This window comes from Penicillium subrubescens (assembly GCF_028828155.1).
Source record: "Penicillium subrubescens strain IBT 31985 chromosome Unknown utg000010l_segment0_segment0, whole genome shotgun sequence".
NCBI classification, from domain to species: Eukaryota; Fungi; Ascomycota; class Eurotiomycetes; order Eurotiales; family Aspergillaceae; genus Penicillium; species Penicillium subrubescens.
The window spans coordinates 3,124,488-3,146,802 of record NW_026643160.1 but is presented as its reverse complement, the minus strand read 5'-3'; the positions used below and the strand labels follow the sequence as shown (position 1 = coordinate 3,146,802).

Here is a 22,315-nt window from a genome sequence, read left to right as displayed (position 1 = left end):
ACCTTAATGATCAATCATGACGGATACTTAACTCGTAGAAATTTGGAGTACCTATTCTTCTTCTACTTCGTCTCTCAATTTTATAAACGTAATTATATCGGAACGTAACTCATATAAGCCTCGCCAACGCGACAAAAATGATACCAACCCCCGAGCTGTATCCAATTCACAGAAAAAAAAAAGCCTCCCAATTTCTGGTATCATGAAGAAACAAAATCATCAACAATAATACACAAAACACAAAGTAAGTCAGAATGAAAACATTTCAACATGGCACACGAGAACTTTAACCAGTATATATCAAGAAACCCGAAAAATATTTCCAAAAGTAAGATAAGCAGATCATGAATCATTTCCATGGCTCGTCATAGCCAGACGGGCTATTCTCCGCTACGGGTCGGATATTAGGTACCCCCACTGTAGCCTGTGGCTGAAGCCCCGACATGGGCGAAGAACCCGACTGCTGTTGCTGCTGAGCCATAGCCATGGCATAAGCATGATTACCCTCATATTGTAGTGGAGGCGGGGGATTCGAAATTTCCGGACTCCACGGTCCAGGCCAATGATCCACACCAAGCGTATTGCGCGACCACCAATCCTGGCTCTCCTCGACGAGGTGCTCTGTAGTCTCGAATCCGGAGACGGTAGAGTTTGACCGAGGCGTGGCATTCTGCGGCGCTATCGGTGGTCCTGATGCGTCGTACCAGCCGGGTTGGTTTTGGGGGCCGGTGGATGGACCGGCGGAGGCGAGGTTAGACATCTGGTATATAGGTCGGAGGTATGTTGGTTCTGGGGGTGGGAACTCTGAACGCTGGGCTAGGGCGCTTGGGATACCGCGTGCGGCGGGCATTGCTTGCATGGTGGTAGGGAGAGTGGCGGGTGGGTTCATTGATGGGGCTACCATGTTGATGGGAGCGGTGGGTGTAATGGTCTCGGCTGAAGTTGCGAGCGGAGGCTGAGTGTTGGATGGGGATGTTGAGTATCGGCTTGGACTGGTCACTGAGGATTGGAAGTTGCCGTGGGTCATGTGGGAATCGTCCGATGTAGAAGGGGAAGCGACTTGGTCCCACGATCCCCATGAGCCCCATTTCACATGGGTTCGCTCGAAGATAGTGGTTGCCTCGGGGGGTAGCTCGACCTGCCACTTGCTGGCTGAGATGTCGAGGATGCGTAATGTACGACGAGCGCAAAGCCAGCCGTCGGCCATTTCTTCGAGATTTCGGAGGCCGTGGATGACATCTCGTTGGGCGTTTTTCTCCGGAAGATTGAGAAGGTGAATGGTGCAGGCCGTGTGTGCGATATACACGACAATATTGCAGATTTGTTTCAGTCCATATGTTCGTTTGTACATTCTCATCAATTTCGAGATGGCCGAAGCGGCCTGGGTACAAATCTTGCGTGGTGAAACGTGGGATGGGAGAGGGGTGTTGCTGCGGGTATATTTCAAGAAGGGTCGGTAGAGATGGATGAGAAGAAGTTGGTTGAACATGCTGTCATAAAGTTAGCCAATGCAATAAAGGATGCTCTCCGGGGCTTACTTACTGCATGACAAGTACCTGAGGCAACTGCCCTTCTTTCGGGTCAAATTCCCTTGGAAGCTCCTTTTTCCAGGCCTCGAGACGAGTATGGACATCACTCAATCTCTTCAGCTCCAACTGCTTCTGGTGAGTCTTCTCCAATTCGGCAGGATGGTAGAAGAACACCAGCAGGTCACTGCTTATTTCACACAGTTTTGATATCTGGAACGCTACTGCCCTTGTCCTAGACGGCTGTGTGTGATCATGACCTACGCCAGCATCCGTATAGGGAGACCACAGTTCGGTCTCTTCTCTGGGCAGCACCTCAAATTTGGAAACATTCGTGTTGGATGAGGAGAGTTGAGGTTGACGACCCAGGTAATTAGACCAACACCTGTCATCTGTTAGAAACAGAGGGGTAACAAATGGGGTTTGAAGAGTACATACTTGTCGACGAGATGACAACCCCAGAAAGTAATTCGTCGTGCATCCATTTCTTCATCACTGAGATTGTGGGAACCCATGTTCTTTGCATCAACATTCAATCCCAGATCAAGGGCCATGCGGAAGCTCAGACCACTGTACACCCAGCCTTTGCCCTCTCGGCCACAACCAGCCTCGCGGACAGACATGAGGGCAAATGCTTGGACAGTGCAGAGCTTGGCATTCTCGTGCTCGTCATTCTCCAAAACCAAGCGTTTCGCTTCTTTGAAGAAATGATTTCCCGCCGTGTTTGGGTTCAGTGGGTCGGCGAATGCCCCTCTCAATGAACTGAAATGACAACCAAGTGCTAGCATGGCGTTGACTAGTAATGGTGAGCAGTATGCGCTCGAGACGCCACGGATGTAATCCCGGTAGAATAAGTCCTTGGCGAGAAGAGTGAAGAAGGGATAGTGCCACGTGAAGTACATGGTTAGGAGATGGCTGATCAGCGAGTCATCTTCCGTGACCCGAGTCCATCGCCGAATCGGTTGCGAGTCATTGAGGGCAGGAGAATCGGTTGTGGATAGAGACTCGTGTATTTCCGAGCCCGGCGGAAGGAAAATGAGATTGGACGTCCCACCAATAAATTTGCGAGTGCCATCGAGTACCAGTTCGCTCATTTTGCCTGATAGCTCAGACTCGAACTGGTCAACCCCGGCTGATTCATCATCGTTTGAATCTCTAGCGGCATCAGCATTGGCCGCGGCAAGAAGCCCTTTCTCTCGAGCAATGACAGATTTGGCAACATCTTCCAGATCGTCGCAGGAACGAATCTGGCGAACCAAATCGAAAGCATCGTCTTCTTCATAGTTCAATAATGCTTGAATTAATGTTTGCAATGTCGTGTGCCGAGTTCGAAGTGTATCGGCATCTTTCTTATAAACTCCTTTACGTCGATGATCGGAGTTTGGATCATAGACACCTGCGAAACGGTTAATTATAATTGAAGTAGAAGTTCAGCAGGGGAGCATACATACATGGTGTATGATAAACAGAGGAACATGCTGCGCAGCTGGGCAGATTGCCATCACACTAAGAAGAGATGATCAGCCACACCACCCACATCCCAAGCTTGTCAACACGGCTAGGAGGGCTTACCTTTGACTTCCTCCTCCGACAAGCTATGCAAGCAGTACTCACACAGCGCCGTTTGGGCGCACCTCGCTCTGCAGCCATGGGGATCGACTCCTGCGATAGGTTGGATTCGAAGTTCGTTGGTGGTGCTTTCTCCGCGGACGATCACTCCCACGTTCTTTAGCCTCGTGTCCACCGGTCAATGGTCCAGATTTCAGTAGGCGTGAGACATGGTCTGTCCATCGTTCAAATCCCGAAAGTTGGTCAAAACAGGCAGGGTTTCCACAGGCCAGAAAGAAAATGATGGAGGTGGGAGTCGGCAGTGATAAGTGGCCATACGCGATAGCTGATTACGAGATATGGAAAGGCGTTAGTTAGTTCCCCGGCGAGAAGAGCTCCGAACTAATGGGTCATGCTTGAGCCTCGAGGACCAGTGCATGCAATGTTTCCGACCACCAGCTTTTTACGAAGCAGGTTTCTATACACGCCGCAAGCAGCGCAAATGGGTTGGAATTCTGAGACCCCGCGGGACACCCCACACGGGAGGCGGGGGAGGGCTTTTGGGGGGATATGGATGAGATGGCAGAGAATGCCTCGAGATAACAGCGCAATGGTGATGAGAATACAATGGCGATGATTGGATCCAGCAGGCAGACTGCAGCTGGGGGTTTATCGCTGGCTTCTGGCTGGCTGCAACTCAACGTGAACTCATCAACGGATTCGACGGTAGTGATAGCTGACTCAGCCATAATTTGATAAGCTGGCGTTCACGTGCCCACCATATGATGAGTTAGTGTACTTTGGAAGCCTGAAAGGGAAGGCTGAATTGCCTCAGGACTAAAAAGATCTATGGATTGTAGTTTAAAGTATAGATTGGGTAGACATCTAGGGAATATAGTTTGGAGGCACAGCAAAGGTAGATCATTTCTGTGTAATTAAAATCTTGTCTGGCGCTCTAAATGACTCATGTTCCAGTGCATAGGAAGGAATCCAGTACGGACGGACTCCGGACTGGATACACCCGCACTAAGCGACCACCCCCCAACACATCGAGTTGTTTCACCGCCAGGCGCGCATGTTGTTATTTTTTTGTATGGTGGATAGAAAAGGACCAGGGCCACGAAGACATCTGTATTGTTTTTTTTTTTTTTTTCGGGGGCCCAACGCAGGACTCGGTAATCACATTACCATCAAACCAAGGCAAAAAGCAAAAGCAAAGCAAAGAAAGGGGGGTCTCAACAAATAATGATACCATGTCAAATAATAATCATAACAAGCCCAACTATACGGAGTAGTTTTGTTATGATTATTGTATACACATCCATACACCGCAAGTGTGCTGCTCGCTTAGGCAGCTCCACTGGCCACGTCGGTCTCTTCGTCTTTACTTTTACAGACGTCTGCAGCCACCCGCAACCCGACTGGTTCATCCGATCGCCCATCAAGGCCGGCGACTCCCGAAACAATCCTGGGGGGCAGTGTTGTGGTCAGACAGTCAGGCCACCCTGAATGATGATGATTGTAAGAGTCAGAAATAGAAGACGAGTAATCATGTACACTGTTTGAGGTATTATTTTGACATATGGATCTATGGTATTTAGTGATCTTTCTACTCCGTACAGAGATTGTAATGAGCCTTGGCGGTCAGTCTACCATACTGTGTGTATCTGCAGGCACCACACTAAACCCAACCTTAAACGGCCCACCTGGCGGAGTCGGAGCGGATCCCCAGCACGCGACTAGGGGGTCTTGTCATGATAATTTGTAGTAATATTATCTGTACGGTGGATTTATGGATTGCCGAGAAGATTGAAGGGCCCATATTTGACAATCACAAATTTTCGGATGGCTGGAGAGGGCTTGGGACTACCTAGCAGAGAAACGATAGGTCGGAATGATGAATGATAGATCACCGCGAGTCAAACGTGACCTGTAAAAAGTCACGTATAGAATCAACCCAACCCAGAGCCCCGACCGTAATGTATGAACTACTACAGATTAATTACGATAACTGATAGATTATGCACTCCGTACTCTGGAGGAAAAAAAGGAGAAGCGGATTAGCCCGATCGCAGGGCTTTTTTCTTCGATGGCTCCACCGGCCGAACATTCTACCCCGACGGAATAAAACCAGACACCGGAGAAAACGGCACAAATACCACCTTAAACTAGGCGCTAAACCCAAGCAAGGCAGGCCGATCCCCCTACTCCGTAAATTAATTACATGATTACTTACAAAGTGGTTACGGCCCAAGCCGGGGGCCAAGTTCTGAAGGATGAATTAATAATGTGAACAATACTCCAGTATTACCGGAAGGGTGGCCGGCATGTTATTTGTTTCTCTGTGCCCAATAATAAAAGACCAAGACAATCCCATAATTACCCGTCACACGCGTACCTGCCCAATACATCCCTGCCCCATTTTTTACAAACTTTACCGCCATCCGTACTATCCGTACCATATTTACGGAAGATACGGAGGACCGCCTTCCCATGCACAACGCCTCTTATCATCCGTCATCCGCTGAGATCACCACTTTCTTATCTTTCCTCCCTTCCCTCCTCCCTTCTTCACCTCTTCTCTCTTCTCTCAAGACATACTACCTGCTCTTTTCGACTCCCCTTCTCGACTTCCCTTCTCGACTTCCCTTCTCGACTTCCCTTCTCGACTCTTCCTCATTATCTCCAGTAGCAATCCCACTACTACATCACTCCTCGCCATCCTAGCCCACACACAATCCGGTCCCTCCACTGAACACCAGTCTACCCATATCGGCTACTGGTACATCTCCCGACATCAGCGCCGGGAGACTTCCTACCATCCCATCATTCCTCCTACCCATGTATCTCGCCCAGACGCTCGACCAGAGTGCCTCCTCCGGCCAAGGCTTCGCAGGAAAATACCAGACTGGCATGACCCGTTAAGATGATGGTCCCGAGAGCCTTTCTCTTTACCTCAGCACCGCCCCAGAAAGCCATGCAGCCTTATGGCCTGAAAGAACACCCCTCGTCATTGGGCGTGGATCGCCTCGGCCATTATCCCTCAAAATATGCCGGCATCTCCGCTTCAACCATGACCACCCCGGTAGTAATCCCACCAAAGCGTGGCTCACGCACGCCGCTGCACCGAGAAGCCCGGACTCGTACCCCATCCAAACCGTCCGTCTCGTCTCGCAGATCATCCTCATCCTCCTCTTCAAATGAACGACCTTTACCTTTGTCAGTGGCCTCCATGTTGGACGCCACAGCGATTCCTGTGCCACGCCGGTCGTGGTCCACCCGGAGACCTCGGAAACTCCCCCGAGGCAACCATGTGGAAGAGTTCAGCCGGATGATGCAGGAAGGGCTGAGGTCCAAGGAAGACTATTTGATGGGTGGTGCAGGTAACTCGCCTCTGGATATCTTGTTGAGCCCACCGGAGGAAGAGAACGAAAAGTATTCCACCGAGTCTGAGATGGAATCTCCGTTCTCTGTGCGCTCAGTTTCAAGCGATTCGATGCCATCTTTAGAGCCTGATTTGGGCTCTCCCGTTAGCTCGCCTCAACCGCAGACACCCGGCAGTCATAAAAGCTCGTCTGAGCGACGGCCCTTGCGATATTCACCTGCCGAAGACTGTGCTCTGGATCACCCTCTGCTCGAAACAGACTTGGATGACTGTGAGATCCATGTGTTTGAGAGTCTTCCCGAGGCTACCATCCATGATACCGTCCCCTCAGAGCGCACTGCGTCCTCTCGAACATTTCCTAGTTTGAGATCGTCCTTCAAGTCGAACCTCACCGCGTCCCTACGAGCTATCAAATCTGCCGCCCAGTCGGTTTCAACGTTTACCACGCCTTCTGTACAACCAGAAGACTTCCTCACTCGGTCTTTGTTCACCATCACCCCCGAAATGACCGATGACCGCCGCCCTCCTCCCATGCAAGAACCGCCATCTCCAGCACTGCGACGATACCTGAACCCCACCCCCATCTCTCCTGCCGAGATGTGCGTCTACCACGATCATCCTCACGATAAGTCCGAGCCGAACAGTGCTTGCGCTGTCTCTATTCAGATGCAAACCTACCGCCGTTCTCGTGGCCGAGGAAACCGGCGCAATCACTTCCACGTTGTTGCCCCGAAGAACCGTAATCAGTACCACACGTACGATCCGGAGGTACCACCGATGTCACGCCAGCGTGAACCCCGCGAGAACTGTGATTTCCTTCGTATGGTTGTTCTTGAAATGAACATGCGTCGCAGCGGCAAGCTCCGTGAGGATATCCCAACACGAGCGCGCATCATGCTCCCTCCTCGCAAGAGCAATCCCTACCGCTTGACCGGGGACTACGAAGATGGTGATGATAACGACGCCGTTCCTGCTCGATGGGTGGGCATCTCGGCTTGAAATCCCACCTCTTTAAACCCCAACTCTTGGAGAAACCCACACGGCAGCGCCGGGCGCAGCCGTGGTCAGGCTCTCAGTACATATTTATCCCATTTTCCTTTCTCTTTTCCTCATTAAACCAGCGAGGCGTTGGATCCGGATACAAGCGTCCTAGCATGACACCATTTCTTTTCTCTTTCTGTGACATACCCCCTTTGAAATCTTGGCGGCTTCAAAGCCTTGCTTCCATTCCCTATGATATCCATATATCTATCTCTACAAAAACAATCAAATCTCAAAACATTCAAAAACGTATTTTTATGCTTTATTGGTCTGGTATCTGTATTACTTTCGTATGCTCTCGAGCCGCTCAAGTCCGGGTGGTGGTGACTTTCCCCCGCTGCAACGTGATATCATCCCCCCCGCAGCCACATGAGATCACTTCCCGCGTTGATCGGTCAGCCTTAATCTCCGCATGAGTGATTCGCTGCCCCGTCATCGGGTCTACAGTATCTCTCTTCCTTACTCCATTCGCTATCATTATTATTCTTCTTCGTAAGCATTCAAAGATTAATCCGTGCTCAATAAATGCCGTGGATGAGCAAAGACTAATAGAAAAAAAGGTCAGTCCCAATCGAAAATAGAGATCGAGATCTACTTAGTTAATTTGAAGGTTACTGGTACTGGAAGTCGTTCCCGATGACGGTGTCACTTTGGAACCCTGTTATGGACCGATCTAGGTCCCTTGTTTTCCCCCTCTTATCTCCTCTTCCTTTTCTATGTATGCTATGTTCATTCAATACGTAGTCTGTATAATAATCTAGTATTCTAGTCCCTATGGACTGTTTAGCTAGGCATCGTTTTTGACTAGTTTAACAAGACACTCGAAAACTCTCCGTGATAACCCCCCATTTGCATGGAGGAGTCCGGGATTTCTGATATCATAATTCGTGTAAAGACCCGGCAAAGTGTCTATGTAACAAGACACAAGACAAGACCGCTTTTGTTGAGAAGGGCATACCTGGTTACTGACTAAGGTGCTTCCTGCTCGCTCCTGTCCGGAGATGACCGTTTTTCTATGGGGGATTGCGCTCGTGATCTAGCTTGCATCCTTACAATTAACTACAGTTATAATCGTATGGCTGGGTGTTGGTGGGTCCCTGGCTTATGGCTTGGAAGGACATCCGTGGTATTCACCTCGTAGGCGGTCAGGAATACCTCTACATATATCCTTTCATCAAAACACACAAGAATGAGGTATGCTATGGTATAAAACAAAGGCTAGTAATATCTGACACCTCCAAGCATATCATCGCAGCACCTGGAATCCTATCAATGTACAATTTAGCAACAGTCCCAAATCAAATCGCCATAAAAAAGAGCAAGTGTAACAAATCACGAGGATAAACTTACTCTCTTCATCCAACAACGTCCCATGCTCCCAGCTCTCCTCCACCCAATCCAAGCTCACAAGGTGAGGTATCTTCTTCCTTGAACCATCAGCCAGAGATTTCCTCAAAGAGCTGATCTCCGCTGAAGAAATCATCTCCGTATTAACAATGACGTGAGTAACACCATGAGTCTTCAGGGAAGTGACAATACTAGCCCCTCCAAACTGTGCCGTGTTGCGCGCAAGAGTGAGACGGATATCTTTCGTGGCGAAGTTTGAAGAATCCGAATCCGAGTCACTGTTTGCATCGCCGTTGGCCTGGTGGCTTGAGGGAAAGAAGAATGTTAGACCGCGGAAGAGCCATCCACGTGGTGCGGTATAGCCTGAGTTGATTTTGTCTTGGATGTGGGTTTCGATCTTTTGGATCGAGTGGGGATCTAGGGGTCTGGGTGTCTCTTCTGTTTTGTGCATCTGCTCGAGAATCTGCCGGGAGTGTTAGCGGGTTACAGAGCCTAGAGAGGATCTTGAAAGAACATACTTCTTTCAGTTCATCAACCGTGGTGTCACGGGCGTAGCTGTCCATGAATTGGTCGACGTTCAACTTGACGTCTTCATCTTGGTCCTCCAAGGTGAAGAACATGTGTCTGTAGTTCATCAATATTAGTCTGGTCTCTATGGAGTCCTTGACGATCATCAAGGCATACCTTGGCTCGAAAGGTAAGAGGAGGTCCGGCAGACCGGCATCCTTCTCATTTTGTTTGACGCAGTCGATCAACCAGGATGGCCGGACAATGTTGGTCTGCCCGCTCTTCTGGACAGATGCCACCTTGACGGTTCCTGTATATGATCAGTATGGCCTCAGTTGAATATTTTTTTTAATAGTTAGTACTACTTACTGCGATCAGCGATGCAAATGGTGTCTTGGGCTGCAGTATTTGTCTGATAGATCTTGCCCCCGTTGGCCTTGACGAGTTGCTCAAGTTCAGCCTTTGTCTTCTTTTCCGGCACAGTTGACTCTGTCATGACGACTACATCGATGTTGTTAGCAAATGAATCTGTAGAAAAGAGGGCCTGATAGACGAACAAAAGTTAAGATGATCAAAGATATGACCAGAAGGTCCAAAGTATTGCACGTTTTCCTTCTCATCATATCCAGCGATAGTCAACGTTTTCTTCACAGCCCTTTTCACACGCTTCTGCTTCCGGGAATTGTCCACCGAAAACTCCTTTTCCCGATGTTCCTGTTCTGCGTTTGACTTGAGGTCCAAGAACTCCTGGATTGACAGAGCACTCTTCCAATTCTTGTCTTTGCGCAACTTCTTGAAGCGTGGAAAGCGGAGGGTCAATCCCATACGGAACTGATCACTCACAGACACCGAGGCTGCCTTGACACAGAGCACGACCGAGTCTGACGGCTTGATCCACATATCGGGCCGTTCATGCTGGGCGTCTCCACCCGCCAGCTCAATAAGGGTAGTTGGGGGTTTTTTGGGGTCCCATTCATTCCACTTGCCATCTGTATGATGACGCACTTCCTGGTAATCGGCGGCAGTGAAACCTCCGCCGACTTTGCAGAATGACCAGCACTTCATGGGGTCTGTACACCGCGAGGAGTTTTGATCATCAACTCGTAGACCGCACAAGAAGCTTGATAGGTTACCTCCTCTGTGACCGGAGCCGTAGTATCCACCAATGACCACTAGGTCGAGGGATTCTCCAAATTCGGTCATGTATTCTGGCTTGACTTTCATCCAGTCATCATGGCGCTCGTTTAGCCGGTATGGTGAACGAGGGTTCTTCAATACTAGACCTTCTGAAGCTTCGGCCACGACTGTTCGCAGGCATTTGTCAATATCTGCTACAGTAGTAGCTTCGTGGTACTCGAGGATCTCAAAGCGGCGATGAACAGGGATGACTGTCTTCTCCAGAGCATTGCGACGGTCGCGAAGTGTGTATCGGGTGAGATCGGTCCCGTTGAGATAGAGAATATCGAAAACACGAAAGAGTGGCCTTGGTCCATCGGAAAATGGATTGCGCTGTTCCGCCAGGGCGGCAGTCTTCAATGTGCCGAAAGGAACCGGGGCATCCTGCTTTGGATCCCACGTCACCATCTCGCCATCCAGAATGAGGCTCTGCACACCATCAACAAAGGCGTTTTCCAGATGTCTGGTCAAAGCTCCCTTTTCGTCGTATATCCCACTTCCATAGAGATAAGTGTATTCCTTGGCTTTCCGCGACCAGAAGCGGAACCTGCGACCGCCTGGCACTGATTCATCCGGAGCCATATGAAGCTGCATACGCTCTCCATCCATCTTCTCTTCAATCCAGAAGACCGGATCCTCCTCCGTTGGCCGCATTCGCGAAATCATCTTCTCAAACGAGTGCATCTGAAACTGTGCCAACTGAGGCTGAAAACACTGCATCAGCCCGATACCGCGATCCTCCGCCTCAAGTCGGATATTTGGATCGTGCAGCTCCCAACAAACCCGGCGCAAGCTACTGGAGATACTGTATAGGTTCTCGGCATCTGGATGCCAGACGTTAAAGAGTGTACGCTCCGTAGCGCCGACCTTCATCTGGCGAAGAATAATTCGAATGAGCCACGTCAGTTCGTCCGGATTCATGCGCCGGTAGAACTCTGCCAGAATGTGTATTTGCTGGTCCTCCTTCGACGCAGCTGAGAGATCGTCCAATTTCTTGTTGACTTCTTCGATCGTCATATCACCCGGTTCAGTCCGCATCGGTCGCTTCGATATGACATCGTAGCAACGCCCGGCAAAGTCGCCTGCCATTCGCGCGGCAGATACTCCTGGGAGCTTCCAGTTCAGAAGGTTGGAAGCATCCTCTGATTCCTTGTTGATCTTCATGATCTTGACGAGCATTTTTCCAATAACCTTCTCCTTTATGCCGTACATAGGTCGATCTTTATCCTTGTCCGGTAAAATCAACCGGAAGGCAGGGTAGATGTCGTCTCCAACTTCCTTGCGCCATCGCGAAATGAAACGGGCGATAATATCGCGTCGGAGCTCATATGGGTTCAAGCTTGTTGCACCTTTCCCGTGAGGTCCAGCTTTCCGTCTAGCTAAGCTGGGAGCCTGGGGTTTCTTTTTGATATCACTGAGGGGGTCGAAAAGGCTCAGATACAGATCATGGAATGGGAGTGTTGCGGCGCGATTATGAGGCCGATTAGGGTATCTGTGTTTTTGGGTGGTTAGAAAGGGAACAGATGAAACTGACAAATGACGAAGTACTTCTCATCCAGATCCTCCACCTCCACCTCCACCTGGGTATTTTCAGGGACAATCTCGTCGGAATCCATGATGTGTAAACAGTTGAAGATGGGGAAGTCTAAGTTCCCCGGATGATTTTAGGCAGCTCCGCGATAAGATAACAAGCTCGGTGCGCACGTGTGTGACATCACCCTCACTGTATTCTTACTATACTGTAGGTCTGAATTACATCGCTTCTGTGTTACAAGCAGTGTTCCAAAATGGTGCAGATATGAATTGGAAACTATTGTACATCTAAATTTAAATGTGGGGTATTTGAGGATGATCTTCAACAAGCAAAGGGATTTCTCAGCACCCCTCCGTATTCGCATTGCGGCTCTGCTCCCCTTCCGAGCCCCTTGACACAAGATCAGCCAGACGAGTCAAGATAGACACAAACCTCTTCGACTGACCCCAAGCGCTCAAACCAGAAAGAGTCTCACAGCCAACGCGTAAAATTCTCTCTGGACCCTCTGGCGCGCAAATATCTCCTACGCCTGTGACATTCCCCCTCATAGAGTGGCCTTCACGAACGAAGAGTTGCACAAGCTCATCGTCACATGGCCGGTCTAGATGAATAAAACTCGGCTCTTGCAGGGGCTCATTGCGAGAGGCTTGATTTTGTGGACTTGAGTCCTGGGATGTACCATGACATGACCCGTAGGCCCAGAGGGTTAGAACTGCGAGGAATGCAGCAACCGGCTCATGAAATGCATTCGTGGAGTACCGTCTGACGTGCCAGAGGGTTACTCCAGCATGAATAATCGATAGTCGAGCTTTGTATTGATCATGTTTGATCCAGCGCCATATATACTGCCATTCGATAGCTTGATGTCTCTTGCTCCATCGTAGCTTGTCCGTAACAAGAGATGTCGCAAGCGCGCGAATTTCCCGGAAGGGTGCTAGCAAGACGAGCCGAGCCACATGGAGATGCAGAACAGTGGGATGTTCCAGTCCGGCGGCTTTGGCGACGGTGCTGTTAGCGGTCCAGTGGAGGATGTCTAAGCAATCGCAAGCACTGTTGCGCCATTTGGAGTACGATGGGATTCCAGGGAGCCAAACGGACCCCGTGGGAATTGCAGTCTCCCGAGACTGCTTCTTTGCAGTTGGGTTCCAGAATGATAGTGGTCGGCGGAAGTAGTCACCTACTTCCCACATTCGATGATACAAAGCGTGAATGAGAAGGATATGGCTGAATTCGCCAATACCAGAGACAAGTCTCTTCTCGATGTATAGGATATGGACTGAATCATAAAGCGATTCATTCACTATCAAATTTAGCAATTGACCCAGTGTAATGGTTGAGATTGGACAGAACATACTACTAGATTGGTCCCACAACTGCTTCCAATCTTCCATCGAGTTCGACTGCCAAAGTTTTTCATGAGCGGGCAACGCAGCTTGCCCGTCATCTAAGGACAGAAGCGGCCGCTCGTCAAGATAATAAGCAAGCGTGCAGTCCAAAAGCTTTCAAATAATGATTAGCAAATTTCCGAATCTGGTTCTTCAGGCGAAACTTACCCAAACACAGTAGCCGGTCCGTTTCCGAGTCTCATCATCAATCCATTTTTGCCATAGGACTTCTCCGGAAATCCTGCCTGACTCCTTCAATGGCTTTGATGCAGCCAGTAGTTTCTTATCTTCTACCAGTCTCACAAGTTCTTTGAAAGCGCTCAAGGCAGATAGCTTGTCTTTTTCAATGCCACTATGGAATAGTCCGATACAGTTGAGCAGCATGGCCTGGAGTAGGCCCAAGGGAGTAGGTCCAGCGTGGCGCTTTGCTTTCTGTAGATTGTTAGTTGTGATGCCACATGAAAATTTCTCAAGGGAGGAAAAATAGGCTTACCTCGACATGTATGGCCCGGCGGAGCATCTCGTGGAAGGCGGCTGTGCACTGATCGGCATCATGAATACTAGAGCTGTGGCACCCAATGGCGAGAATAGCCAACGCCAAGACCCAGTGGCATTGATTCACGTCGAACGTGGAGACATGGAAAATAGGATATACCGCTTGGAATGAATCCAAGTAGCAGGCAAGGTACCGGGTGCATTCTTCCGGCCTGGGGAAGTTTTCGGTCTCGAACATCTCAAAGAACGGATTATCATTGCGGCAGAGTAAGAGGAAATTGCGATAAAGTTCGTCGTAGGTTGCAGCTTCGAGGGGTCGAATCGAATGGAGCACTTCCTCGGGGATGTTCTCCATGTAGACCTCCTGCACACCCGGGAAGCCGAATCGACGTGTGTTGTTTTCGGAAAACGCTTGCCCCGTGGTAGCTGGTAGGTCGATTGAGGAGGTAGACCAGGGCGTTTGTTTCTTCCTGTATCTTGGAAGCCTTGCACCACCGCCATCGACGTAGAAGTCGGCTGAACGCTTGGCAGAGTCGACTGATTCCGCGTGCGGTGATGCTTCGCTACCGACATGGGAGTATCGCCTGGGACTTCCCATATCAGTACCCAGAGAAAGAGGGCCGGAGGGAGTATGGGTGTTGTTTTCAGGGACCGAGGGGCTTATGTTGTCAGCGTTGATCACCGAAGGCTGCCAAGTGAATCGCGCTGCATAATTATCCGGGAGAGCACCTTGAGGGAAATGCTGCGGGGCCCTCGAAGATTGGGATTGGTCGCTTGATGGACCGGCGAAGAACTCGTTGGGCAGCCAATTGATCGTAGATAGCATCGATGGATCAAAGATTGAAGGGTCGAAACCTAATGCCATCTCTGGGTTTCCCGTCATGTCTATATCCATACCCACACCTGGGCCAGCCATTCCTGTCTCCACGTCTCTCATTTCATGTACGAGATTAGCCGTGGTGCCCACGGGGAGCATACCGGAATCTGGAAGTTCGCCATAACCTGGATTGTACTCTCCATTCGGATACACACTCGGTGGTAAGGTGGGAGCATCGGCAGCTGGATTAGCAGATGGAGTATAAAGTTGAGGATTCGAAGGGCCTGCAACAGAGCCCCGCCCATCTGATGAATTCTTCTCTGAACGAGGGTTCGATGGGCTCGGAAAGGGGTGTATTGATGCCTTGGGTGATGTCGGAGTATTGTTCATTCCATTAATCGAAAATTGTCCCAGTTGGTGGGAGGGAATATCATTGTTCATGTGGGTGGCAGCCGCATTATTTCCACTGGGCCGAGGAGACTGGTTTCGAGGCGACTGAGGTTCTACTTCCAGTGTCTCCAGGTGGAGAGTCGAGGGTCCTTTCAAACTTCCATTGCGGAGTCTAGCTTTGGACCGTCTCTCCGTCGGATATTGACATTCGAGCGAGCGAGTATCACATCGGCCGCATGGCATGCCCCCACTACATCGAACCCGGGCTGTCGCGCAGCTAAAGCAAGCCCTGAACGTTTTGACGGTGATACGATGCGGGCGATCTTTGCCTCCCTCACCCCCGGGAGTATGGTGACTCAATTCATGTCGATGCAAGGTGTCGCTATATCCATAATTGGCCAAGTCAGTATATACCGGCCTCATTGATGCCACTCGACGGAAGAAATTCAACCGCCACCTACGTTCTGGAGAAATGGCGTCCACACTGTGCGCACTCGAATGGTTTTTCTTTGGTATGACTGCGCAAATGCCGCTTCAAATGTTCCGGACGTCGAAAAGTGCTGCTACAGACAGTACATTGAACCTGGCCAGCGCCGGCACCCTGTTCGGCTCGGTCTCCACTGGCGTGATGATTCGGGTCTTGCTCGCGATCCACCGAGTCCCTTGCGGGGGAAGTTACGTCGGCTGTGAGATCGCCGGCGTCGGCATGGTCAGTCTCAGTCTCCGAGAGCATGGCGGCTCCAGGGGGTGCATCCAGACCAGATGCGGCATTTCCAAGGCGACGAGGAATGATTCATGCGATGCACGAAAAGGAGGGGAAAAGCCCGGGGGGGTTGGGGGGATCTGGGGGGCTCACAGGCTATAAATTGAGAGAATCGTAGAATATCCACTGCCAATTGGAGAGGGGGAAAGTTTGGGGGATAAATTGGGTTCCATCCATTTGTACGCTTGCGGAGAAACGAGAATTGCGATTGGCTCATTGGGGGCATTGAAACGGGCCAGCTCGGTTAAATTTGGGGAGATTTGAATCTGGGGAAAGAGACTTATTGAAATGGTTAGAGAGTTGGTGGTACTATTCTATATTGGATAGTAGAGCTATACCTATGGCTATGTTTGTTGCAGAGACCTATTCGATTAGCCTAATCGACTACCAGCTGATACTTTGACTGACTGGATGGTATACATTATCCTACTGCTATATGCTTTTCAAAAGTTCGGATAACTAGAAGCTAGATTAGTCGAGATCGTCGAATAGCTAGCACGAGAATAAGTGCTCATAGTTACCTTTCACTAGGATGATATTATCAATTAGGCTATTCATTCTCTGAGTTTCAACTGAACTCTTGCATATGTATTTAGTCGTATACTGTATAGTATTGAAGCTGAAAAAACGGTGCCGTGCACGGTCGGCCTTTTTCTGCCTTCTGCCAGCGGCGTCATCTTTTGCCGTTCTCACCAGCTGCAGTGCAACCTGGAAAGTTTCGAGTCTTTCCCCATTCACCCCCTCTTTTATAGTCTTTTCCCTGTCTTTGCTCTCGCTGGATCGGAAAACCGGGGAAATGAACGGCGAGATCGCCGCCGCCAAACCGCGGTTGGCTCCCCCGGCCTCCCGAAACAACTCCGCGTTGCAGGGCGCCACTATCGCCTTTTCCAACTCCAAAGCATCATCCAATGTGGCCTCACCACCCTCTGCCGCCGCCAGAGCCGCTGTAGCTAGCACTCTGAATCGGCATGCCGACCGTTGCCTCGAAATGGAGTCTGAGAATGCGCCCGTGGTGGGCTCCGTGAGGGACAAGATTGGCTTGTTCGCAGCCAACAACACCCTGCCGCCGCCGAGAGCCGTGTCGAGAGGACGAACTCCGCCGCCATCCGTCGGACAGATTGCAGCGCGTCTTGCCATCGAGAGGTCTCCTTCGAGGGTACAGCAAGCAACGGCCGCCGTGGCTGCCGCCAAGATCAGTGCTGCGCGCAGCGCAAGCAGAATGCAGTCGCAAGCACCCGAAGAACGACGAGAGCTACGCTCGCCCACTCCTATTCGACCCAGAGATACCGCTAAAGAGAACCCCGTCAATGCCATGCTTCGAGATGGCCTGGCTCTTTCCGAGCCCGAATCAGAACCCGAATTATACAAGAAACCCCCGTCTCTCCCACCTCGCGCAGCAAGCGTCCGCGTCCCGGCGACCAGCCCCCATCCCTCCGTTAGCTCTCGAATGACCACAGTTTCTCTCGATGATACCAAACCGAATCTTCCACCGCGAACCGCCCCCTCGCGGGCATCCACGCGAAATCCGGTCTTCACCGGCACCCCGCTCCTACGCCCTTCCACACCCAGTATGGCTTCAGTATCAGGGCTTTCATACCATAGCAGCTCGAGCGCGAATGAACCAGGCATGGATGAGGAAGCTCTCTCAAACGCGATTGTCGCATCTTCTCTTGCATCCGCGCGAGCATCCCCTGCGACGAAGCTTGCCCCGCCGCCTCCTCCTTCACGACGACGAGCGCGGTCCCGGTCAATACTACAATTTGCACACTCTCCCAAGAGTGATCTATCACGGACGCCGAGTCCACCCAAGGGCATGCCGATGACGCTACGCGGCATGCCGAAGGCCGAAGAAGCCGACGCCCGCCGCCGCCACAAGATGAACCTGCTCCACAAACACCCCCACAAGCATCATGAAGGGGATCGCAAACGATGGAGGCGTGAAGTCACAGAGAAAGAGCGCAAACGCTACGAGGGCGTTTGGGCATCTAATAAGGGGCTGTTGATTCCTCCTGACCGAAGGAAAACCGGAGGTGGGCCGAATGGGGCCGAGAAAGGCCCGCCTGCGTCAGAAATGGTGTTGAACCTGGTGGCGCGAGAGATCTGGTCCCGCAGCCGACTGCCACCCGCCGTGTTGGCGCAGGTGTGGGATCTGGTGGATAGCCAGCAGATCGGCCTTCTGACGAAAGAAGAATTCGTGGTTGGAATGTGGTTGATCGACCAGCAGCTGAAAGGTCACAAACTACCCGTCAAGGTGCCTGAAACCGTGTGGGACAGTGTGCGGTATGTGACGGGCATTAAGCTTTCATCCGTTGGGCCCAAGGGCTGAAGATCGACCGAGTCTTGAACAGTGTGGATAAGATGGGATTTGGATGAGTACATATTGTCTGACTCAGGTCTGATGTGCTGTGTGTGGAGTATCTTGTACTGAATTATGCACAGTACATTTGGCATAGTTAGGGTGTCGATGTGGGATTAGCTGCCGAAAGCCTGAACCTCCTATAGATAGTAGAGAACCCTGATGCGCAGGTCCGCAGTGGGGCTCTCGAAATAAGCTGATCTAACGAACCTGTTGAACGCAGGTTGGTTATCTTTGACAGTATTATTTCTTGTCTTATCCTGCAGGGTAGTATACCATAGTAGTAGCTGCCTGTGTGGATTGATGCACATCCCGATTCGTAAATGATTCGGGGTTCAAACTTCTGCAGATTGATCCATCTACGTATGCCAAGTTGGATCAGGCAATGAACTATTAGCTACTGTATATCCATCCCTTGGTCGCCTTCTTGAAGGCTCCACTGTCAAAGCTGAAAGCTGCCCAACAATGGACAAAGATACGTCGCAAGTTGACCATGCTGATTGATCCATTGAGGACCCAAAGTCAATATTCAGGCCTAAACCCTCCAGTGCCCGAGTTTTTGTGTGTATAAAGTACCATCTGCATACTTTGTATGATTTGAGACGAGACTTTCAAGAAATCCGGACTGGCCACGTGACTGGCGCGTGACAGGAAGTTCTTCCCGACCAAAGAGATTCATTCGATAAAAACGAAGAGAGAGAAAAAAATTGAACTTCATGGATTCCTCATTATATCCATCATATCTATCATGTCCACTTTCCATCCCTGGCGACACGAGAGAAGCACGACTTAAAAAGGAAAAAGCTCCCCTGGAACTTAACTCGTAGTTGACAAATTGGAAGTGTCCGCCGCACCGCGAAGCAAATCCCGAATCTCCACGGCTCGGGATTTGGATCACCAACGATCAAGCAATCAGCGCACCGCTTCTATATCAGGGCTCTTCTTCATTCTTTCTCTCGGGATTCTTTCTGTGCCATCCGGGCTGAAACCCAACTACCAAAGAAAACACAAGGCACCAGCCCCCCCTTCCACCATTATTGCCCAAACAACAAAAAGGGCAAAAAAGGCAGTCAGTCAGACAAAAAGATCCCGACTAAGAGGGCCTGGCGGGGGAGTTAGCGGAGTATCGCCCCATGTCATCCCGGCTGTGTGATTCGCCATGGTCAACGCTTTTCAGAACGATTGCGGGCTTGTCGAGACGGCGCCTCGGCCAATTCGCAAGAAATTCGCCAAACCGCCCGTCAAAGTAGCTTGTTTGCCTTGGTGCGTCTTTAATGCCGACGCCCCAATCGCCAATCGCCGTTGGCCCAGCGGATGAGGATTCGTTGCTAACTTGTCGTCCCTAGTCGCGCTTCCAGAACGCGCTGTGGCGGGCAGGAACCCTGTTCCAATGTATTTGTCATCCTTTTTTTCAATCCCGTCATTTTCCCTCATTTTCCGGGGTACTTTGTTCCTCGAGGTGTAGCTGGCGGCTCGCACAGCTCACGCGGTAGATTGGAGTACTAACTAAATCATCTTTTAGTGTGTCGCCAAAGGCCGAAAATGCTCATACCTGCCCAGTAAACGGGGTGGGCCACGCAAGAAGAAGCAAAAGGCCTCGCCCTCTCCAGAAGAAGAGGCGCCGCATGAAGATGCACAGTATGCTGTGGATCCCTCGGCGGATTTCGATGAGCGTATGAATTACATGCCGAGCGATAAGCTGTACATCCGTATCACTAACAATGTCACAGCGCCGGGGATGTTTACTCAAATCGACGTGCTGTCTCTACCGGGCGCAGGTCTGCGCCATCTGGACTTCCCACAGGTGGGCTCTCTATTTCAGGGCTTCTTTGCCGGAGATGAAAGTCCATCTCATGTTCATATGGGGGCTATGCCGTCCCCCATGAGTACAACGTCATGTCTGGTGAGGACCTACGGGAGTGAACCGGAAATGTAAGTCCTGAACTGCTTCATCCCCCTCGCAGATCCCGTGTGGAATTTCTAACATGCAACGACAAGTTTAAACGCCTATTATGATTTCATCCATTCTTATTTCCCCATCTTACCGCCCCGGGCATCAACACAGTTTCAGGACCGACCATTGCATTGTCCCGTCTCGCCGGGTCCATCATCAGAGCCGCTCATGATTTATAGGCCTCGCTCGCCGCTGAGTCTGGCGATATCGGCAATTCTGGCTCTCATCCCACACCCAGACGACCCAGAATCATCTTCAGCTGCATCTGTTCTTCAACGAAGGACGTACGCGCATACATTTGCGCAATTAGCGAATTCTATCATTGAGACAGAGTGTGATCTGGAGCTGTCTTCCACTGATCCTGGTCAAGCATTATCAAGTGCACGGCCTTCGGTGAATCGAGAAAGGCTTCATCCTATGACTCCAGAGGATCTCGAGACCCTTCTAGCCCTGTTGATTCTTTCGGTATACGAGTACTCACAACGGGGAAATCTTCTTAAGATGAGATATCGTGCCGGTCAAGCATTGGCTCTTGCTTTGGATAAATCGCTTCATTGCTGCACGGATAATGATGAATTTTCTGAAGCTCGGCGGAGAGCTTGGTGGATGACGGTAAATCACCTTACATCTGCCTTTTGTTTCATTGTGGCTCATTTTCGTATAGTATTATTGCGTCATTCAAGGCTCCATTGTGAGCACTACTGTGAGTCTAAACTCCCAAGTTCAGCTATATATACAGAGTGATATCTAATTGAGTGACAGCCCCCGACGATAGTCATCAATGACCCACAGTTTACGACGCCATACCCACGTTTCGAGTCTGACGCTGAGGTCTGTTCTCTATCTGCCGAATACGCCTTGTTAGCTATCAGCCCGCTAATCCCTGTACTAGGGCTGGTCCATTCTTATCCAAGCACAACAAGTCCTGGTATCAGCGACTCAGTTCATCTCCGATCTAAATAAAAGTCTCACGTCACAAACGGGTCTACATTATATTTTTGAACGAATGCAACAGCTCGATTCCTGGACCAACTCGGTGATTGTGCAGACAGATATGCTTCCCTTGGTTTCTCCCGAGCCGGACTTTGGTGATCGCCGTGAAACAATCACTGCCCAGAGTATCCGGGCAATATCCCGGATCAAATTGTCAAGGTACGCACCTTTTTCGAAGCCGCTGCATACTTATCAATCCACCTTCTAACTTGATTCAGCGCACAAATCAAAACCCATCGCTTCCGAGCCTTCTCAGACATCCCCATCTTCATAAAAAGACACTGCGACCTAACAGCCGCCAACCCAAGCAACGCACCAACCAAATCCACCATCCAAGCACCCGGTATAAACAACGTCTCCTGCTCATGCAGCAACCTCGACCACTTCCAACGCGCCTCCTCAACCGAATACATGACCCCCTCCGACTCCTCAACCTCGTCCGACACCCACCCCTACATCCCCCAATACCCACAATACCCCTTCGCCTCCGGATTCCCCTACAGCCCACAACACTCTGCAAAAATCTGTCTACGCTCTGCACTCACTATTTCCCGCATGTTCGAGGCTTTGCCTTATCCACAGCCGTTATCTGAAGGCGGGTCACAGGCGCAACATCAAGCGGGTGGTCAGCCTCTGCCTAGGACAATGCCTTCGTTCGCATGCTGTCTTATGCAAAGTAGTTATGCGATGTTTATGATATTTTACAAGGCGCGTGTGGCGAAGCAACTCTCGCCGGATGTGGAGAGTGAACTTGTGAGTAATTCCACTGAACAGCTTGTGGAAGAGCTGAGGCGGGGTCTGGAGCGGATTATTGCGGCTGTGTCGAATTATTCGTTTGCTTTTGAGGCGTTGGATGGGATGCGAGGTTGGTGTTTTCCTTACCCTCTCCCTCCTTTGTGATTCACCATGATTTACTGACAATCTCGCAGACGAAATTCAGGGTGCATATCAAACGGCGTTCCCTACTGCATCTGTTTAGCGGATTATCTACGCTATCTTTTTCTTTTCATTTGTTGCATTTAATGCGAAGGTCCTTATTTCCTCCTCACCTTCCCCTATCTCTCCACTACTTACGACTTCAAGAAAGGCTTTTTCTGT

General features: G+C 50.5%; 6 protein-coding genes across 6 annotated transcripts; 3 read left to right on the top strand and 3 right to left on the bottom strand.

The window, feature by feature from the left end:
• Positions 1-57: 57 nt before the first annotated feature.
• Positions 58-3,323, bottom strand: N7473_012320 (putative C6 transcription factor (NirA)). The gene is made up of 5 exons (XM_057158259.1): positions 3,099-3,323; positions 2,978-3,032; positions 1,965-2,922; positions 1,543-1,911; positions 58-1,490 (listed from the first exon to the last, which is right to left on the bottom strand). The coding sequence occupies exons 1-5, from the start codon at positions 3,174-3,176 to the stop codon at positions 350-352; spliced, it is 2,601 nt and encodes an 866-aa protein (XP_057004109.1). The 5' UTR covers positions 3,177-3,323; the 3' UTR covers positions 58-349.
• A 2,677-nt stretch (positions 3,324-6,000) lies between these two features.
• On the top strand, positions 6,001-7,458 carry N7473_012319 (uncharacterized protein; the record flags this gene model as incomplete). Its single annotated transcript, XM_057158258.1, has 1 exon — positions 6,001-7,458. The coding sequence occupies one exon, from the start codon at positions 6,001-6,003 to the stop codon at positions 7,456-7,458; it is 1,458 nt and encodes a 485-aa protein (XP_057004108.1).
• A 1,288-nt stretch (positions 7,459-8,746) lies between these two features.
• On the bottom strand, positions 8,747-12,146 carry N7473_012318 (DNA ligase (ATP) DNL4; the record flags this gene model as incomplete). Its single annotated transcript, XM_057158257.1, has 7 exons — positions 8,747-8,766; positions 8,851-9,310; positions 9,366-9,471; positions 9,532-9,664; positions 9,724-9,855; positions 9,912-12,022; positions 12,079-12,146. The coding sequence occupies 7 exons, from the start codon at positions 12,144-12,146 to the stop codon at positions 8,747-8,749; spliced, it is 3,030 nt and encodes a 1,009-aa protein (XP_057004107.1).
• A 174-nt stretch (positions 12,147-12,320) lies between these two features.
• Positions 12,321-15,966, bottom strand: N7473_012317 (uncharacterized protein). The gene is made up of 5 exons (XM_057158256.1): positions 15,613-15,966; positions 13,943-15,533; positions 13,618-13,881; positions 13,419-13,563; positions 12,321-13,364 (listed from the first exon to the last, which is right to left on the bottom strand). The coding sequence occupies exons 1-5, from the start codon at positions 15,882-15,884 to the stop codon at positions 12,406-12,408; spliced, it is 3,231 nt and encodes a 1,076-aa protein (XP_057004106.1). The 5' UTR covers positions 15,885-15,966; the 3' UTR covers positions 12,321-12,405.
• A 744-nt stretch (positions 15,967-16,710) lies between these two features.
• Positions 16,711-18,240, top strand: irs4 (the record flags this gene model as incomplete). Its single annotated transcript, XM_057158255.1, has 1 exon — positions 16,711-18,240. One exon carries the CDS (start codon positions 16,711-16,713, stop codon positions 18,238-18,240), a length of 1,530 nt encoding a protein of 509 aa, XP_057004105.1.
• Positions 18,241-19,429: 1,189 nt separating this feature from the next.
• On the top strand, positions 19,430-22,196 carry N7473_012315 (uncharacterized protein; the record flags this gene model as incomplete). The annotated part of the gene is made up of 10 exons (XM_057158254.1): positions 19,430-19,533; positions 19,617-19,662; positions 19,793-19,943; positions 20,001-20,202; positions 20,269-20,836; positions 20,889-20,927; positions 20,987-21,055; positions 21,117-21,376; positions 21,436-22,082; positions 22,147-22,196. 10 exons carry the CDS (start codon positions 19,430-19,432, stop codon positions 22,194-22,196), a joined length of 2,136 nt encoding a protein of 711 aa, XP_057004104.1.
• Positions 22,197-22,315: the final 119 nt, after the last annotated feature.